The sequence below is a fragment of the Neofelis nebulosa genome, chromosome 5, assembly GCF_028018385.1.
Source record: "Neofelis nebulosa isolate mNeoNeb1 chromosome 5, mNeoNeb1.pri, whole genome shotgun sequence".
Lineage (NCBI taxonomy): Eukaryota > Metazoa > Chordata > Mammalia > Carnivora > Felidae > Neofelis > Neofelis nebulosa.
In genome coordinates this window covers 1008512-1026373 of record NC_080786.1, presented here as the reverse complement: position 1 = coordinate 1026373, position 17862 = coordinate 1008512, and the positions used below count along the sequence as shown (strand labels likewise).

Below are 17862 nucleotides of genomic sequence, written 5' to 3'. Positions count from 1 at the left end.
AAGGGCAGAAACTCCCAGTTCTCTGGTGTTTGTCCACTACGGGTGAATACGGGCAAGTAAGTGGTATATCTAAAGTGTCAATAATTCAGGTGATAATTTAACATAAAGGAATTTCAAATTGGTTTTGTCTTTAGTCAATTTGGGGAAGATTTAAAGTGTTGAGTCCCACAGCACTGAAGGCAAGTAAAAGTTTTTATCTACAAAACTGTGATTCTCTGCATTATTGTTGGACTTGAACCAAAACTTCGTGCCAAGCCTTCCTGCCATACCCTGTCACCTCTTTTCTACTAAACTTTGAAATGACTTAAGATTCCGGTTATGTGTTTAATACAGATACTGTTAGTCCTTCCCTAAATTCCTGGCCACTTTTTAGGGAAAAATGTTCCTTTTGAGTCTGACTTCAATCTTCAGTGATTAATCTTCCAGTGTTAGACAAATTCAAGGTATTCTTTTGCTATAGTCTGCACAGTTAGAGACCTCCAAACAGTGGGTCCGTGAGCACTAAGTTCCTCTCCAATTCTAGAAGCCTCAGACCCTCATTTGGTAGATGTGAAAAGGAGTCCAAAGAACTAACACAACTTGCCAAAAGACCTCGGCGGCAGGTACTTGAGACTTCCCTGGGATAGATCTTCCCACTTAGATGAGAATTACTTGCTTCAATAAGATGTATGCTTTTTTTTTTTTTTTTTTGGAATGACCTAATAAAGGCTAAAATCCTATGAATTGATACCAGTCTAGAAGATTATTAATTTCTGATTGCTCTGAGAATACTCCTCTTCTCAGGAGAAGTAGGGAAACTAAGCAGAATTTCTTTTTTATGTTTTCATTAGGTGTCCCCTGCACATACAAGAAAGAACCCGTTTGTATATCGAATGGGAATAAGATATGGACGCTGAAGTTCTCTCACAATATTTCAAACAAGACTCCGCTTGTCCTCCTCCATGGTTTTGGAGGAGGTCTTGGACTCTGGGCACTGAATTATGGAGATCTTTGCAACGATAGACCCATCTATGCCTTTGACCTGTTGGGCTTTGGACGAAGTAGCAGGCCCAGGTTTGACAGTGATGCGGAAGAAGTGGAGAATCAGTTTGTGGAATCCATTGAAGAGTGGAGATGTGCCCTGGGATTGGACAAAATGATCTTGCTTGGACACAACCTGGGTGGGTTCTTGGCTGCTGCTTACTCTCTGAAGTACCCCTCAAGGTAAGTGATGGTGACAGAAGAGAGACAGCCAGCTGCTGGTCTCTGCTAGCCTGCCTGTCTTTGGTGGTTGTTGGTGTTTGAGCCTTTCAAGACGGATTCTCTTACAGGATCCTTGAGACCAAATAGGCACAACCAGTGGCCAGTTTAGTGACTGAAATGTTGATGTCAGTGTTTTCTTGTTACACTTGATAAACATTGGTAGAAGGCTTGAGGAAAGGACTTTCTGTTTGCCAAACTTGAGAGTGTCTACAATTTAAACCACAAGTAAGAATTGTTTCAGGGGTGGGGTGCCTGGGTGGCTCAGTTGGTTAAGTGTCCAACTCCTGATTTTGGCTCAGGTCATGATTGCATGGTTTGTGAGTTCAAAGTCCCACATCAGGCTGTGCACTGTAGTGCAGAGCCTGCTTGGGATTCTTTGTTTCCCTCTCTCTCTGCCCCTCCCCTGCTCATGATCTCATGATGTGTCTCTCTCTCTCTCTCTCTCTCTCTCTCTCTCTCTCAAAAATAAATAAATAAACGTTAAAAAAAAAAAAAAGAATTCTTTTAGTGGTATTGTTTATTGTTATTGTTATCATTAGATCTCTGGGCCCAACAGGCTTTTACTAACCTTTTTCAGGTTATAATAAAGTGTAACAGGAACCCAAAGGTGAGAAATTAGAAGTCCTGGGGGCCAATGTTGTTTTTTGGTTTAGAGCAAATCCTTCAGCCTGGAAGCTTCAGTTTTCTCACCTGTAAACTACAGAAAATATATCTGCATAGTGTATCTGACAGGGTTTTTATTATCTGTGCCCTACCTTTATTGTTACAGATTCATTTTTCAGAGTCATTTTGAATTAATGACTTGAATTTTGCTTCGGAATCTTTGTACTTCTGCTTTCTTTGTTCACCTTATTTTCTTGTGCTATTTCCTGTTTGTTTCAGCTCTGAGTGAAGGTCACATTTGAGTGCTGAGAAAATAGAAGAAAAGCTTTTTTTTCCCTTATCGTTCGGAAAGAGACAAAAAAAATCAACATTCTTATGTGGCCAGTGCATTTTCTCATTAGACTAATTTTTAAATCCAGAATTGCAGCCAACTTTGACAGTGAGGTCTGTGAAGGAAACCTCGGATGATGGTCGTTTGTTTTCAGATGGCATGCACGCACCTGTGAGGCCGCCCCGTCACGTGAGCTCAGGTGTGCCGTCGACCCTTGGAAGCGTGGGGCAGCAGCCCTGCGTCCCTGAGGTTTTCTTCCCTCAGGCAGTGGCTTTTTCTGTACACGTTCTTTGTCTCAACTTCAGCTTTAACACTTTCTGCCCTTTGGAGAGTTTGTAGTCCTGGGTGTGCTAGCCGGTTGTAGTCTTGTCAGATGACAGACCCCTTCTTCCAAAAAAAGCCAGCAAATTTTCTGTTTCTAGTTGGCTTTTGGAATTTACTATCTTCTACTGTGTCCTACTCGTAGTGGAAAGTAAGAGAAGGAAGTGGATACGTTTCAGGCGTAAGATAACAGGAGACTCTTTGCAGCGGGGCTGGGCTTCCTTTGTTTCTCATCAGGGGTTTATTATGTTTCTCTTGTGGTGTTTATTCTTTGGCGCCGTGATACAGGACTATGTGGGCTAGACCCTGGCCGTGAATCCTGGCCCTTCATGGCTATTTACCATTTAGGTCAGTTGGTGAGAGTTTCATTTGCAGTTACGAAGTACTCCGAAGAAATCAGTGATTCAAAAGAGAATGAGCACTTTGTTTTTATTTGTTTATTTATTTATTTAAATTTTAATTAGTTAACATACAGTGAAATACTGGTTTCAGGGATAGACTTCAGTGATTCTTCACTTACATGCAACACCCAGTGAAGAATGAGCACCTTCAAACTTTCTATGAAAGAGAAAGAACAGCAACATACTTTGAATGGCATGGTGGGCAGCACAAGTCTCTGAAAGCAAGCCAGTGGTTCCTGCAGTGGGCCGCAGTTTAGAAAATGCGTTTTGAATGCTTGTGCCTAATGCTAGAAATAAAACTAAAGAAATGTGTCGGGACCGAGAACCACCAAGAGAATGCTTGAAATAATTAGCATGTTTAAATCGAGCGATTGCTACCCAGTATTTGAGAAGAAGTCCATAGACCATGTTGGCTATTCAAACCTATATTCTTACCTGTATAACTTACGTTATGAAACAGAAGGTAATTTCGAAATAGTGAGGTCCTCTGGATTTTCAGATATCCCGAATCGTGCATGACATTCAGTCGGCCCACTGTGGTTGGGCACATGGTGGTGCCCAGTGTTACGTTCGTGAAACAAGGAGGCCGTCAGACTGAGGTGGCTGTGATGCTCTCGTGGCCTACGGAAGCAGATCACAGTCCAAGCCTGTAATTGCCTCAAGGTTATGGAATTGAAGCCTAAAAACAACCAATCACAAATAGCCAACTTGGTTTTAACCTACAGCCAGTCAGATAATTTCTTAGCTTCCACGCATTCTCTACATAAGTCTTTGCCCCGCTCCTTTTGCCGGAGCAAAACTAGCCACTCACTGCCACATTCACATGTTTGCGCAAATAAACTCTGGACATTTTCAGTATGCCTGCTTTATCTTTTAACAGTATTAACTGAGTATGGAGCTACCTACTCTCAATGTCTCTTACCCAGCTTTCACTTGATCCAGCTCTTGGAAAAGATTTTCATTTTTTTTTAGAGCAGTTTTAGGTTTACCACCACTTTGAGAGGGAGGTACAGACATTTCCTGTATAATTCCTGCCTCTACACTACACATAGCCCTTCCCACAGGTACCATTTTTATTGTGCTGTCAGGAGATTAAATCTTTGAGGGCCACCCTGGTGCCTCAGTCGGTTGAGCATCCAACTTTGGCTCAAGTCATGATCTCACGATGTGAGCCAATGATTTGAGCCCCATATTGGCTCACTACTGTCCACGCACAGCCCCGTCTGGCTATTCTGTCCCCCTCTCTGTCGGCCCCTCCCCCGTGTTCTCATGTTCTCTCTCTCTCTTCGCTCGCTGTCTCTCAAAAATGAATAAACATTAAAATATATAAATCTTTGCTTTTCAGGAAGATTTTGCAGGGAGGGGGTTGAGAAGAAGGAAAAAATGATCTAGTTGAGATCAGATGAGATGCACATAATTTCCTTCACTCACTGTGCATCTTTCCTTGTGTCTCTGTTTTTTCTCCTAATGGACTCTGAGAGAGTTACCTTTTTCTTTGTTTCCTCCAGTATAACAAATACAATCTTTCTTTTTCTTTCTGAAGTAAAACAATTTTTTTCTACACGTGCAGGAACAAACCCAAAGACAACAGTCCATACCTATTTCTGTTCTCATCTTTTATGGGTAGCCCCATTCTTCCTTTTTTATTTTTATAGGGCAATTTGAGGTACAGAATGAAAGTGCATAGTTTACTAGTTTAATGTACTTGTTTAGGAAGTGTTCTTTTGCTAGAGAACAGATAAAACCCGATCCATTTCTTTCCCTAATTTTTGCTTCATTCAGTCAACATAAGATGCTTCATGTCGATGAGCAGCAGAGTGTCTCTGTCCATAAAAGTTGTTTTGTGGCCTAACTTGTGGCGGCAGTCACGTATTCTCCCAATTCTTAATACTGGTTGAAAACTGAGCGTTCAGCAGTTGTGATGCTTTATGTAGAAAAGTACCTGGATGATTCCTCCATTGAAATACTGGTAATGAATGAAATACTTTAATATTACATTCCAGCAGGTTGGTTGTGCTTAAAGAATGTTTTTTATATAAGTTTTTTTATGTTTATTTTTGAAAGAGAGAGACAGAGCATGAGCTGGCGAGGGGCAGAGAGAGAGGGAGACTAAAGCAGGCTCCAGGCTCTGAGCCGTCAGCACAGAGCCCGACGCGGGGCTTGAACTCAAATACCGTGAGATCACGACCTGAGCTGAAGTCGGATGCTTAGCTGACTGAGCCACCCAGGCGCCCCTAACGAATGTTGAGGGACTGTATGTTTTTAGAAGGCTTAAGATGTGCTGGAGAAGAGATACAACTTAACCTGCTGAGGGGTGTGAAGGGGGTGGGCAGGTCCGTGGGAGCTCTCGAGGAGAACCTGGCCCAGTATGACACCTGAAGAAGTGCAGTGTAAGCTGAGGTTGAGTCTCAAGGGGAGAGCATTCTAGGCAGTGGGGAAAGAAATTGCTAGGTGGACAGCTTGGGCCCTTCTGGAAAGGCCATGTGGCTGGTGAGCAGCGGGGTTACAAACTGGTGTGTAGGTTTCTTTAAATGGGGCCACAATCACTATGGCCCATCCCCCAAATGACCTTCGTTCATCTCGGTTCGCTTACCACGATGTGTATGAGAGATGCCATCGTCGTTCCATTTGTAGGTTGATGTGCTGTGTCGCAAACAGTAGGGCCACTCGCGGTGTGAGGCGTCACGGGCTGCCATCCCACTACCTTCCTCTTCAGGCTGTGTGATCCCCCGTAAGGTGGGCGTGGGAGAGCGTCGAGTGAGCCAAGCGCACTACGCCATAATCACCTTGTCATAAACTACGGAAAAGGCCCGTGTGGAAACTCACTGATTGAGGAAGTGTTTGGCCAAGAGAATAGATACAGTAGAATAGGTTACGACGGGTCCTTTCTTCTGCACGGAATGACTTTCAGGTCTTCTTACCTGCAGCCTTGCCTGGCTCTGTCTCCTGACGGTACAGAGACGGGCTGAGCATTTTCCTGCCAGCCCCACTTGAGAAGAGAGGCTCCTCTACTTGGCCTGAAGTCGGGGGTCTTTCGTGCCTTGTTCTCGGAGCTGCTGCCTTGTCCCTCAGAGGCAGGAGCCGGCGGGAAGTGCCTTGGGGCTAGCCTTGGGGCCGAGGGTTCTTCCTCTGGCTTTCCCTGCTCCTTTCCTTCTTCTGTAAGTAGGTCCTTTGGTTCCCTTGTGCTCTTTGGTTCTAGGCCTGATTGTCTTCTTGTATCATTTCTGGCTGGTGGCTGACCTTAAAGCCCATGAGAGTCAGGTTTATATAAAATACCCTCGTTGGCATTCAGACTCCCTCCTCCCTGCCTGTCGGAGCAGAGGTCATCCCCTGCTCTGCCCTTGGGCTGTAATGTGCTCACCATCTTCAAATTCGAGACCTACTCCGGTGGCCGATTTGAAGAATGCCTCTTCAAGCGTTTCGAAACGGATAGGCTCTTCTCTCCTTCCTGCTCTGCAGTTCTTTTTCGTGTCGTTTGAATCAGTCTCTCTTTCTTGGCGAAGAAGTCTGATAGCGTGACTCACGTATGCCATCTTGCTAGACTCATTCCTTAATCCTGGATGTGAACCAGCAATCCCGTCAGGCTGTCCTCTGTGGACTGTCAGAGGGTTGGGTCGACATTACTGTAAGTTTAGATACACATTTAAACCAAATAACTTCTGTCAGGCAAGGAGGTAATCTTGTCACCAGCAGAGCTGGTGAGAAGGTAGCCTGGGAACTTGGACTGGTGCGAGGTTATAATAACCTGTGGTCAGGCTTTCTTGAAGACTCAAAGTTCAGTGCCTCACTGCGCACGTGGTTCTGGCCGCTGTCTTCTCACGCCCCCTACAAAAAGTCTTCTCTACTAGCCTTCCCAGTTTTGCTGCTATAACTGGGTAACATTTCCTGGACATTTATTAACAGCCGCAACCTAAGTGCTCTGATGGTCTGTCTCATTTAGAAGTCTTCTAACCAGAAATAAGCAAGTTCTTTTCTGAGGCATTTTACATCGAGTGGAGGCAGATGATCTATAACTCCAGGTTAGACGTTTTGGCAGTGCTTTTAAAAAGTTGTTTTCAAACTTTTTTGACAATACTCTCTCACTAAGATTATATGTGTGTCTGAGATAAAAGTTCCATGGAATGGTACTCACATTTGTTAAATATTTTTCTGTTCCAAACCGTACAATTAAAAAGACCAGCTGGCTGACTCCCACTAATGGGTAGTGGCCTGCAAGGCTAATATAAGAAATAATAGTGACCAAAACAATCCAGACTTGCACTAAGTGCTGTGCTTACTTTATGGGTATAGTTAATAAAATTTCTATATACTTACATGCTTTCCTTTCTGAGTGGAAACATGGAACAACCTAATATTCCAGATGTTTACTGAGCGTCTGCTGTGTGCTAAGCACCATGCTAGGCTGAAGACACAACACTGAACAATTGTTGGGTCAATTCACTCCCTTCAAAAAAAAAAGAAAGTTAGCCTTCTCTAGTGTGTGTACTTTGCATAATTTGTTTAAACTGGCATTTTTATCTACGGATGCTATTTTGAAGATCTGTATGAAACCAGGCAAGCCAAAACTAAGGCAGAAACAAGGCAGTCACTTAGCTAGAGATAGACCGGACCTGACCTCCCTCACAGTTTCCTTTGTCCTCCCCCTTCTTGGGTCAGCAGATCAGTACGAGCCTAGAATAGACGGGGCAGGACCCCCAAAGAAATTCATAACAAAGTTTAATTTACCTTAAAGTTTTTAAGGTAAAATATGTGTTAACAAAGAGTTCATTTTTCTCTTCAGGAGCCGAGTCATAGTGAATACTACGAGCTATTTCCTAATGGGAATCTCTGCTGCTTTCGACTGGGTGACTGTGTCATTAATTCCACTGAAACCTCTGGCATGCCTGCCTCTCCCCGCCCCTCAGGTCTCACTGTGGGCTGTAATAAGGAATTTAGGAGGAAGTCCATTGTCAGTTAGCCTCTGCCGTTAAAAAAAAGCAGACAAACTCCTTTTCATTCCCTTCCCATTCCTTTCCCATACGCCAGTAGAAAATAGTCTCATGAAGTATATGGAAATCTCACTTATTACACATCTCCACACAAGATTGGTAGCTACACTCTACAAATCTTTTCAGTGCTCGAAATCTGGGATTTCAGGGTTAGGACTGGCCTAGAGTTGATACAAGGTAAGCTTTACCTTTACTTATATGTCATCTTATGTTGCTTGGCCTGTTCTTGGGGGAGAGAGAGAACCTTCTGATCTATGGCCTGTTGGCACGGTTTAGTTTACTGCAATCGGGAAATGGAGGTTTATCCCTGCTTCTGCATTAAGTAGCCGTATGTCCCGGCGCAGGTCACACAGTGCACCTCAGTTTCCTTCTCATCTGTGAGATGAAACATTGGGCTGCATGTTCTCAAGGGCCCTTGGAGCTCTGTGCTCTGGGTCCGTCCTCTAAAGCTTTGTATTTGAGAAAATGCAGTCAAAGCAAAGGACTCCTTATCAACTCATCCTTCTCTGTGGTGGCAAAAACAATAAAACATTTTACATTGGGAATAATAGCCATCTGTGCCCATGTTCTGGCTTCTTTACCTTTCTGTTTCAGTCATGACTTAGGGAAGGGACGTAGGAATCATTGTCCATTTGTCCTTGGGATGTTTTTGCTGGCATTTTTTGGCTGTTTTGGTTATCGCTGAATATCACGTGAGTCATGAGGACCTTTGTGCCCTGTTCGGGATCTTTATGGCCTATGACACCGGATGCGGGCACGTGGGAGTACTGCTGGTAATTCTGGTCCTCCCTCGTCAGGAGGAGGTTTCATAAGATGGAACAATTAGAGCTGTTAGTGATAGGAAAGGGTTTTATGTGAGATTGGGCTGAGAATTGTCTATGTCTTTGGTCATTAAAGAAGAAAATTAGGAAAGGGTTAGGAACAGAATCTGTTCTCAGTGTATTGTGATCTCATGGGTAGGGCAGATGTGCTCATGCTTACCAGACTAGGGGAAATTTCAGCCCATTGTCTGTGTTTATGGAAAGTTTATTTAAAAGTCCTTTTGAACCCACCTTAAGTGCTAATTAATGCCTCTTAAATTTTTAGAATGACTGCTTCATAGGAGATCGCTGTTGTTGGTATCTGAAGCTATTTTACAAGGGTAATATTGATCTTCAGTCATTTCTACAGTGTCAGCCACTGTTGTGACGCTACTCTTGTTGTAGCCTTTATTATCCACGTTTACCTCCAGGAAAAAGGAAGCCCTCTACCTCCCGTAAACCTCTCAGCTCCTATCACATCTGAAAGTTTACACGCAATAAGATCATGATGTGACTGGTCAGCCATTAGTCTTGTCTTTAATATGAAAGTTTTTGAGGTGGTTGATTCTACCTTTGCTTTATAAACCATGTTAATTCTTTAGAGTCCTGGGGTGAGGTTGCCAAATGAAATTGTTTCTGTTCTTCCTCCCTACAGGGTTAATCATCTCATCTTAGTGGAGCCTTGGGGTTTTCCTGAGCGGCCGGACCTTGCCGATCAAGACAGGCCAATCCCAGTGTGGATCAGAGCCTTGGGAGCAGCACTGACTCCCTTTAACCCTTTGGCTGGCCTCAGGATTGCAGGCCCCTTTGGTGAGTGCTTACATCCATATCTTAGGAAAGCTATGTGTTTATACATTGGTAGTAGAGGAGTATTTACTGATCACCACTGTTGGTCAGAACCTTAAAAACAGACTGAATCTTTTTCTCCTCCTCTGAATTACTAATTTACTAAATTACTTTTTTTCCTCCTTCTCTAAAAAGTACCAGTCCTTTCATAAAGATAATGAAACTGGATCTTCTCAAAGAGGAGATTTATAGATAGATAGGTAGGTAGATAGATTTATATATATATAACATACTGTAAACATTACAGGTAATTAGCAGAACTGAGAAGGCAGGAAATGCCGCAGGTGAGCTAGCCCAGGGCACGAGGAGAAGAAGTGAAGCTTGTTGACCTGTTGGGGATATTAGAGAGGCTTTGGCTAGTTGGCAATACGCAGCTGGCAGATCACAAAGCCTGACTTGATTGCCCATGGGGCAACTGGGTATGGCCAGATTCCCTAATTGCCCCATAATGTCAGAGTGTTAAGAAGATAAAATCATCCTTTTCCACCCGAGGTTCTGGGGATTCGTGATCTGTGTTTCTGGTCATATTTTGAAACACAGGGGTTAGTCTCTGATTTAGAGCTGATTCCACCCTCAGCTCCTCTGTCTCCACCCCAAAGCCAAGGGAATTAATTGCCTTTCCTCTTTGTCCCCGATGGCAATGGTCTGGACCTCTGCTCCCCTCTCATCGCTTGTATCCGTGAGGAGTGCTGATAGCCGCAAGTAGCTGAACACCGAAGTGGTCTGAACCACAGGGCCTTTCGTTGTTCCCGTAGCAAGCAGGCTGGAGGCAGGTGGTCCGAATTTGTTATACTAGCTGGCTCGTTGACGTTGGCCTTGGGGCCTGCAACTGTGATTCCTGACCTTTTTTCCTCACGTTGTTTGGCTGCTATGGCGGGAAGCCTCATCTCACGAAGCAGCTCTCTGAGCAAGAAGAAAGGAAAGAGTGGAAAATGGCCTTCTCCCCATGATGCTCTTGGTCAGGGAAGAAAGTTTCCTTGGAAGGCCCCAGCAGGCCTCCCCATATGGCTCTGCCCACCCCTGGTTCTTGCACTGGCAAGGAACAATACGTATCTGTGGCTGATCGATCATGATTTGCTGCCAGGGGCTGGAGTGAGGGGCCCAGTTACCTGGGCATGTTGCTGCCTAACTCATAGACAAGAGTCAGCTTCTGTCAGCAAGACGAGAGGAGAGGGATGGGGGAGGGTGTGGAAATAACTGTTGCAGAGGCAGCTGTAGATTCTGCTCCCCTCTTCCTAAGTATTAGGCCCCTCTTTGCCCTATGCCCCTTTGGGATAGGGAGAACCACGGGACTGCACAGGGTTTGGGTTGGTGACCACAGCACTCTTCCTCAGCGCTCTGACAGATAGCCTTTGTGCCCCACCCACAACCCTTTCACCGTTCCCCCCCCCCCCCCCGCCCAGTAGTACAGAGCCACTCCTCTTAGGTGTCCGGTCCTCCTTTGATGGACTATTCAAAACTGCATTTAGTCTGTACAGTCCTGAAATACAAGTGGATTATGCTTGATCACAGTTCCACATGTAGCAAGTGTGGGAAGAGTAAAGTATGAAAAGAAACTAGGAGACAGTAGTTGGGGAGGAAGGGGGGCTCCTTAGGAGTGGCCCCTCCCGCCATGCCCTCTGTCTGCCACTGTTGCTGCACATGGTCGGGGTGGGGGGGTCATGTAGAATATCAACCACATCATCAGAATTCTCCACTGAGCTGTAGAATTCCTTCAGAGGTGGGAAGGAGGGCCGGTGAAGAAGACCTTGCTAGAATGATGGGCGGTGACAGCAGAAAGGGAACCTGGCTAGCCCCTGGGGCCCCAGTAGGGGCAATGGGGACCAGACGGAAGGAAGCTTCTGCCTTTCATCCTTTTTCCTCTGGGGGCCTTGGCCCTACTTCTCACCTCAGGAGTGGATGTCCTTAGCCGGGAGGATTGGAAGCGTCCAAAATCCCGCAGAGACTCGGCTCATTTTTCCACAGAAAGACTTGTATATCCCAGTTTGTTTATTTAGAGGCTAATGTGTTACAATTGCGGGAGAACTAAAGATTAATAAATTAACTTAAGCCATGTTTAATGGAATTTATTTTCCTATGAAGACGAGTCTTAGAAAGTTAACTTGTACGTTTTGAGCTCCTGAAACACACCTGTAAGTCAATGTAGAATACTCTTTACTCCTTATTTTAATGCTTAGGGAACCTGAGGAGAGCAGCTACTAGGCCCTGTGCTCTTTTCCACCTAAAATATACACTTTAACACATGTGGCTGTGTCTGCGTGTAACGCCCGTTCTGGGAGCAAACACAAAGCCTTTCTCTGTTAGTCGGCCAGTTGACTGTAACTCAAAACGTTCACTTCCCGTTACATAGGCTTAAGTCTCGTGCAGCGTTTAAGGCCTGACTTCAAGCGGAAGTATTCTTCAATGTTTGACGACGACACTGTGACAGAGTACATCTACCACTGCAACGTGCAGACTCCAAGGTACGGGTTAGGGTTCCAATTTACCGTGTCGGCGTTTGACACATTCCTTCTTTGAAAGCATGCGAGTAGTCGAGACTTTTATCAGTACTTAAATGACGGATGCTTGTTAACGTACCCCCTGCTCGTGGGGTGTCTGCTACGCAAAACTGTCCCGGGTTCCGCTGGGAGATGAGGCAGCAGTGTGTGCTGTCTCCCCGCACAGTGTCCTGGGTAAGCCGGGGGGGCCGTGGTCCTGGGCACCTGCAGGAGGGGGTCGGAGGTGGGAGATAAAGCAGCAATGCAGATAAAACCGCGTTTCCGAACCGAGTCTGCATGTTCTGCGAGAAAAGGGCTGCCAGATTAAACAAAAGGAAATAGTTGGCGACACCACGGATCTTTTTGGAGACTTTTGCTCTGCCAAAGGGCATTCGGTCTCACAAATGCCCGTGAGATGTCCTGCAGCGTGGTTCCAGGTCACGTGATGACAACGCTCCTCTTTTGCTGAGCACTTTTTTAATGACCCTGGGCCGGTGGGAGAAGCTCTGCTCCAGTGGGTGAGGAATACCTGAGGGCTGGGAGACAGGGAGGGAGTTGTGCAGGCGTTTTGTCAGTGAGTAGAAGAGGGGAGACACCACAGGGAGCAAGAGGGCCAAACAAAGGTGTTTCTTTCTTGTTTTTAAATATATGACTTAGAGATGTTAGGTGCAAGGCACCAGTGGACAGAACAGCCTGAAGATAGTGGGGAGCTAGGAGGAGCCTGGAAGACAGGGCCGCGGAGTTGTAGGGAGAGGGTCAAGCACACGGCAGGCCGAGGAGCTCCCCGGTTCTCCTGCCTCATGGCATACCAGACTTTCTGGGGGCAGGGCGGGGGGGGGGGGGGGACTGTCAAAAGTGACCCCTGAACTCTGTTTCTAAGACTGATTCGGTGGGCGGGGCTGCATGTTAAATCCTTCAGATGACTCCAGTGTGGGTGGGTCACGGGCCACACTTCAGAACCTGCAGGTGGTACCCCAGCCTTCCAAGGTTCCAACTTGGGTGACATGCCAAGAGGCCAGGTGCAGAGGCAGCCTCCCTCGCTTTTGGCTGAGAACGCGCACGCCTGCTTAGTTAAGGGGCGAGGCCGTGGCCACTGTTGTGCTGAAGTCTGAGTCTTGTTAGTAAAGTGGGTTAGAGCTCCTCTGCCAGGAGTGAGGGAGGCTGGGAGGTTTGGGGTCCCGAAGAGATTGACGACTTTGTGACTCACTGGGCCGTGGGGTCTGGCAGATTAGGACGGCACCCTGTACGGAGTCGTCCAGCAGTTTTTAGCGGCCAGTCCCAGGTACCTCACCTGTTTTCCTGCGTGGTCTCCCTGGTTTCCTGTCCCCCTACGTTTCGTGACTGCGTGTGCCGGCACGGTGCCAGTTCGCTGTCTTTCTTACGGTGGAACTTGGATTCTTCACAACAGGCAGTTCAGAGTTCTGCCTAGTACTGCAAGGAAACCGAAGTGACAGCTGAGCGGATCCGTCCTGGGAGTTTGCAGAGTGTGCTGTGTTCTTTTGTGTGATGGGCGGTCAGGTGTGGCCACAAGAGAAGACACAGGCTCAAGAAAGCAAAGTTTGTTATACTCACAGGACCTAGAAAGGGGTCACTGAATGCCACGAGGCGGGACAGGGAAGCACAAGACTTTGGTCACGTGGCAGAAAACAAGCGTGAAGGGAAAGTGAGGCCAGAACTTTTATTGGGTCCTTCAGGAGAGGCAAGGCCGGGCGCAGCAGACGGTTTAGGACCGGCTAGTGAACCGGCTTCGGTAGGCTCTGAGATCCGGGGCTGGTCTCTCATTGCCTGGTGCCTGGCCCTGGACGACTGAGGCAGAGGGACGCTGCCTCCTGGGTGGTGGGCAGGACGGAAGAGGCGTGGCACTGCTGGACTGCTAGCTGGCAGGTGACCGGCGTGGTCCCGGGTGAGCCCTTCGCAGTCTCTGAGAATGGGCCGCTCCAGGAGGCGGCCTCTCCCTTGCCAGAAAGGGCTTTTTAAACAGCAAATGTCATGATATGCAGGAAAGAAAAAATGTAAACACACAAGGAATACTCAATCTGCATTTCTTCTCATCTTGGTATCTTTACTATTGCAGGTAAAAAGTTGGTGCCGTGCACGTGTTGGAAAGCTATGTTCTACATTTCAAAATGAGTTACAGTGAAGAAAATATTTTAACTCTCCCCATAGGGAATTTAGTAATTTAATGATCGGGAACTAGGGTTGCATGTGTGATTCAGAAGAGGGTGACTTTTAATCAGCTGGAGTTGAGAAAATCTTGTTTATCTAACAAAAGCGTGTACCTTCTGTGGGGTTTGTTTCTTACACTTTCTAGTGCGTCATTTTCTGTTTAAACTGAGGTTTTTCTTCGGGAGAAGTCAAATATGAGTGTTTTGATAGAGACGCTGGGAGTGTGATGCATGCTCCTCCCCCGAAGTCACATGTGTGTTGTTTTCCTTTTCCTTAAGTGGTGAGACAGCGTTCAAAAATATGACCATTCCCTACGGATGGGCAAAAAGGCCAATGCTCCAGCGCATTGGCAAAATGCACCCTGACATTCCGGTTTCGGTGATCTATGGCGCCCGATCCTGCATAGATGGCAATTCTGGCACCAGCATCCAGTCCTTGCGGCCACATTCATACGTGAAGACAATAGTAAGCGTGGGGTCAGTCTGGGCTCCGGTTGCAGGTGCAGCCTGCTCCGCCGTGTCGGCCTGCGGGGACACCCCGCATCGTCCCCGAGCGTTCAGAGCCTCCGTCAGGACCCGGTGCCGCGCGTGACGACGGACAGGGCTTGGCTCGCGCACCTGTCCGGGCCAGCCTTGCCTGTCCCTAGAGCTGTGGCATCTCCCACGCGGGAGAAGGACACGCCAGTGGCCCCTGACCAGCTCCCCCCTCACAAGGCAGCATGTTCTCCCTCGGTTCCCTTGGTCTGCCGGCGCGGGTCAATTTAGAACGGCTCTCTGCATGTAAAATGGTAGTAAGGTCCAATAGATCTTTCCCTTGGTTCTCAGATTCTTTAGTTGACGGAGATACATAAAAGTTACTGCAGATCAGTGTTGCTCATCCCCTTACGTTTTATTTCTGTGTAGCCGTTGTCACTTTCATTGCTAGGTGCCTTGTTTACGTCCTCGTGTTTTTTTAAATGCTTTTGCTCACCGACCTCCTGACGCCTTCCTTTCCCAGGCCATTCTCGGGGCGGGGCATTATGTGTATGCAGATCAACCGGAAGACTTCAACCAGAAGGTCAAGGAGATCTGTGAGACCGTCGACTGAGCCTACTGGCGGGGATGTGGGGCAGCCTGCGTGCGGACCGATACGGCGCCTCCGCGATAGTGCACAGTCCACCCTGCAGAGTAAGGACTACAGGAAAAGACCAAGCGGTCTTGTCGACTGTCCTTCGCACACACTTGCTTTCTGAAGTTGCCTGCACATCTAACTCAGTTAGTGCCTTCTAGAAGAATGGCTTTCCTTTCTCCTACACCAAATCAAACTATTCAAGAGTCTCCAAATCTAATAGCTTTAATAAAAGGTTATCTGTCCCTCTGCTGTACTGAACGATTGTCACTTTTCAACTGAAATATTACTACTTTCTGTCTAACTTTGTTGTGTCCAGTACTTTTTATATTTCAGTCTATTTTGCCAATTAAACAAGTGACTACTGGGTCTATAACTTTATATACTGGAGAGGTGCACTTTATTTTCTTGGCTTGTATTTACCATGTCTAATGACTGATCTAGGTCATCGCGATTTTGTGTAAAAATTCATCACTTGTTCAGAATCCTCCACTTTGTCTTTGAAATGGAGCGCTGATGAAACGGCATTTTGGTTTAAAAAGATGGGAGTTGATCACCAGCATTAATTTCTGTGCTTTTCCTCTGTTCTCTATTGAAGGCTGCAAAGCCATGGTCAACATTTTAAATGTGGCTCATCCTGATGTATCTCAACAACATAATTCCTTGAAATCTTTTATATCTGGTATAATTGTGTACTTACAGGGAAACACGACATTAACACTTACGCGATTTAAGGACTGCACAGCCCTGACTAGAAGTCTGTCCTTTCTTGCCCCGTTAACACTCTTTTCTATGAGCCAGCTGCAGCAGAAGGAACAGACTTCCTTCTGAGGGGATGTTAAGACTGTTACCTTCCAGTAAGCCGTCGTGTATTGTCATTAAGCTCTAACTCTTGTAGATGGGTGCTGAAACGGGATTACGTTTTAACCACTGAACTAGACAAATAGGTGGTGCTCTTATGTCTCAAGGCACCAGAAGGCAGATGGCACTAGGTGGTTGGGGTTCTTTGGTTTTCATTTGCGAGGTTTGTGTTGATGAAATGATACACATACTTGAAGTTATATTATGAAAACTGTATAAGGTTGATGGAACTCTTTGACCATAACTGCCATCAAGTATAACACTTTGTTGCTGTTTTAAAACGAGGAAAACTTTGAAACTGTGAAAATTACCATGTGGTAACTGGCTGCTGAGAAGACGCTCCAAAAGAGGAAGTTGAACAGGATTGTGAGCCACAAGGCATCTTTGCCTTACGTTCCAGTAACATTGCTTGTCTGGGAGAAAGGTGGTTATATAAATAAAAACGGTGAACTAGAGCAAAGAAAGGTTTAATGGTTTTGACTGTTACCTTTTTTAGATGGTTAATTAGGAAATCTACAGTTAAGAAACGTAAGGTTGTATCATGTTGATTAACTGCCAGAAAGACCGAATGTTCTGTTTTCAACCATACCTTCCCTACTAAGGAAAAGGCAAATTGTACTGAAGCACAACAGATAGTTCCCAGCGAACAGTTCGTCTCACTTGGCACCTAAACTGGGTTACGGCCAAAGGTAACACGAGAGCCCAGGCACGCTGCCCGAGTTCTCTGTCTGACGAACAAAAGTAGTCCGTACTTTGCAGTTAGTGTCTTTGAGGGCTAGCTCCAAAACCTTTAAGTGGTACAAGTAATTTGGGGACTGTTTTTGCATTTTTGACACGCTCTGCAGTCTCTCTTAATTGGGCACATGACAGTTTTCACTGGTACAGGAGGATTTCTGTGAAGGAAACTTGGTCCCAACCCTTGGAGGGAAGCTACTAGTTCACTTAGTAAGTGGAGTTTCTGGCCACGACATGCCAGGTGATTCGGGGAAAAGATGTACCCAGATGTCAGGTGGAACTTATTTTCCTGCTAACTGATTTTGCTTTATTTGAAAAATATTGTCAGCCTTCTTAAAAGTTGAATCTTCCCTTAGGTTGTACAACGTGTAACCTTGTGAAAATTGAGCTAGCAGAGACGGTCACGGTCCTCAAAATTCCTGAGAATACAGTGGGTGCTAAATGTTTTCCTAAAAAAATTCTATTACGGTATTTGATCTTTGCTAAATTATGCACAGTGTACTTTAACTGGATTTTACAGAATAAATTTTACTGTGATAGTTGCACAAAGCTGCTGTATTTTTCTTGGGTTTTTGGTGTGGCCCGGTCTGTTTACACGAGTTACTGTAGGACCATGGATCCAGTGGGTGTGCGGGAAGTAACACTGGTGGGCGTTGGGAGGGAAGGCTGCTGTGCGGGACTCCGACGGCCACGCACGGCTGTTCCTGGCTTAGTGCCTCCCTTAGTGGGATGTCCGCTTCCTTCTAAAACGAATTTTCAAAACAAAGTTTTCCTAGAGTTGGTTTCAGAATATTATTTAGAAAACACTTTTGAAACGTCTCTATATATGGGGCACCTGGGTGGCTCAGTCGGTTAAGCATCCGACTTTGGCTCAGGTCATGATCTCGCAGGTCGTGAGTTCGAGCCCCACGTCGGGCTCTGCGCTGACAGCTCAGAGCCTGGAGCTGCTTCAGATTCTGTGTCTCCCTCTCTCTCTGTCCCTCC

The 17862-nt window shown here is 46.1% G+C and overlaps 1 protein-coding gene across 3 annotated transcripts in view; it reads left to right on the top strand.

The window, feature by feature from the left end:
• ABHD5 (abhydrolase domain containing 5, lysophosphatidic acid acyltransferase) overlaps positions 1–17427 on the top strand; it is a 31450-nt gene extending 14023 nt beyond the window's left edge. For 2 of the 3 annotated variants that reach the window (XM_058729217.1, XM_058729218.1), the window contains exons 3-7: positions 831–1203; positions 9342–9496; positions 11883–11994; positions 14454–14640; positions 15172–15396. In XM_058729217.1, coding sequence (XP_058585200.1) covers positions 831–1203; positions 9342–9496; positions 11883–11994; positions 14454–14640; positions 15172–15261 — 917 coding nt within the window. In that variant the 3' untranslated portion in view covers positions 15262–15396. Of the gene's footprint in view, positions 1–830; positions 1204–9341; positions 9497–11882; positions 11995–14453; positions 14641–15171 lie in introns of all 3 variants that reach the window. The other variant, XM_058729219.1, reaches the window with a different exon arrangement.
• Positions 17428–17862: the final 435 nt, after the last annotated feature.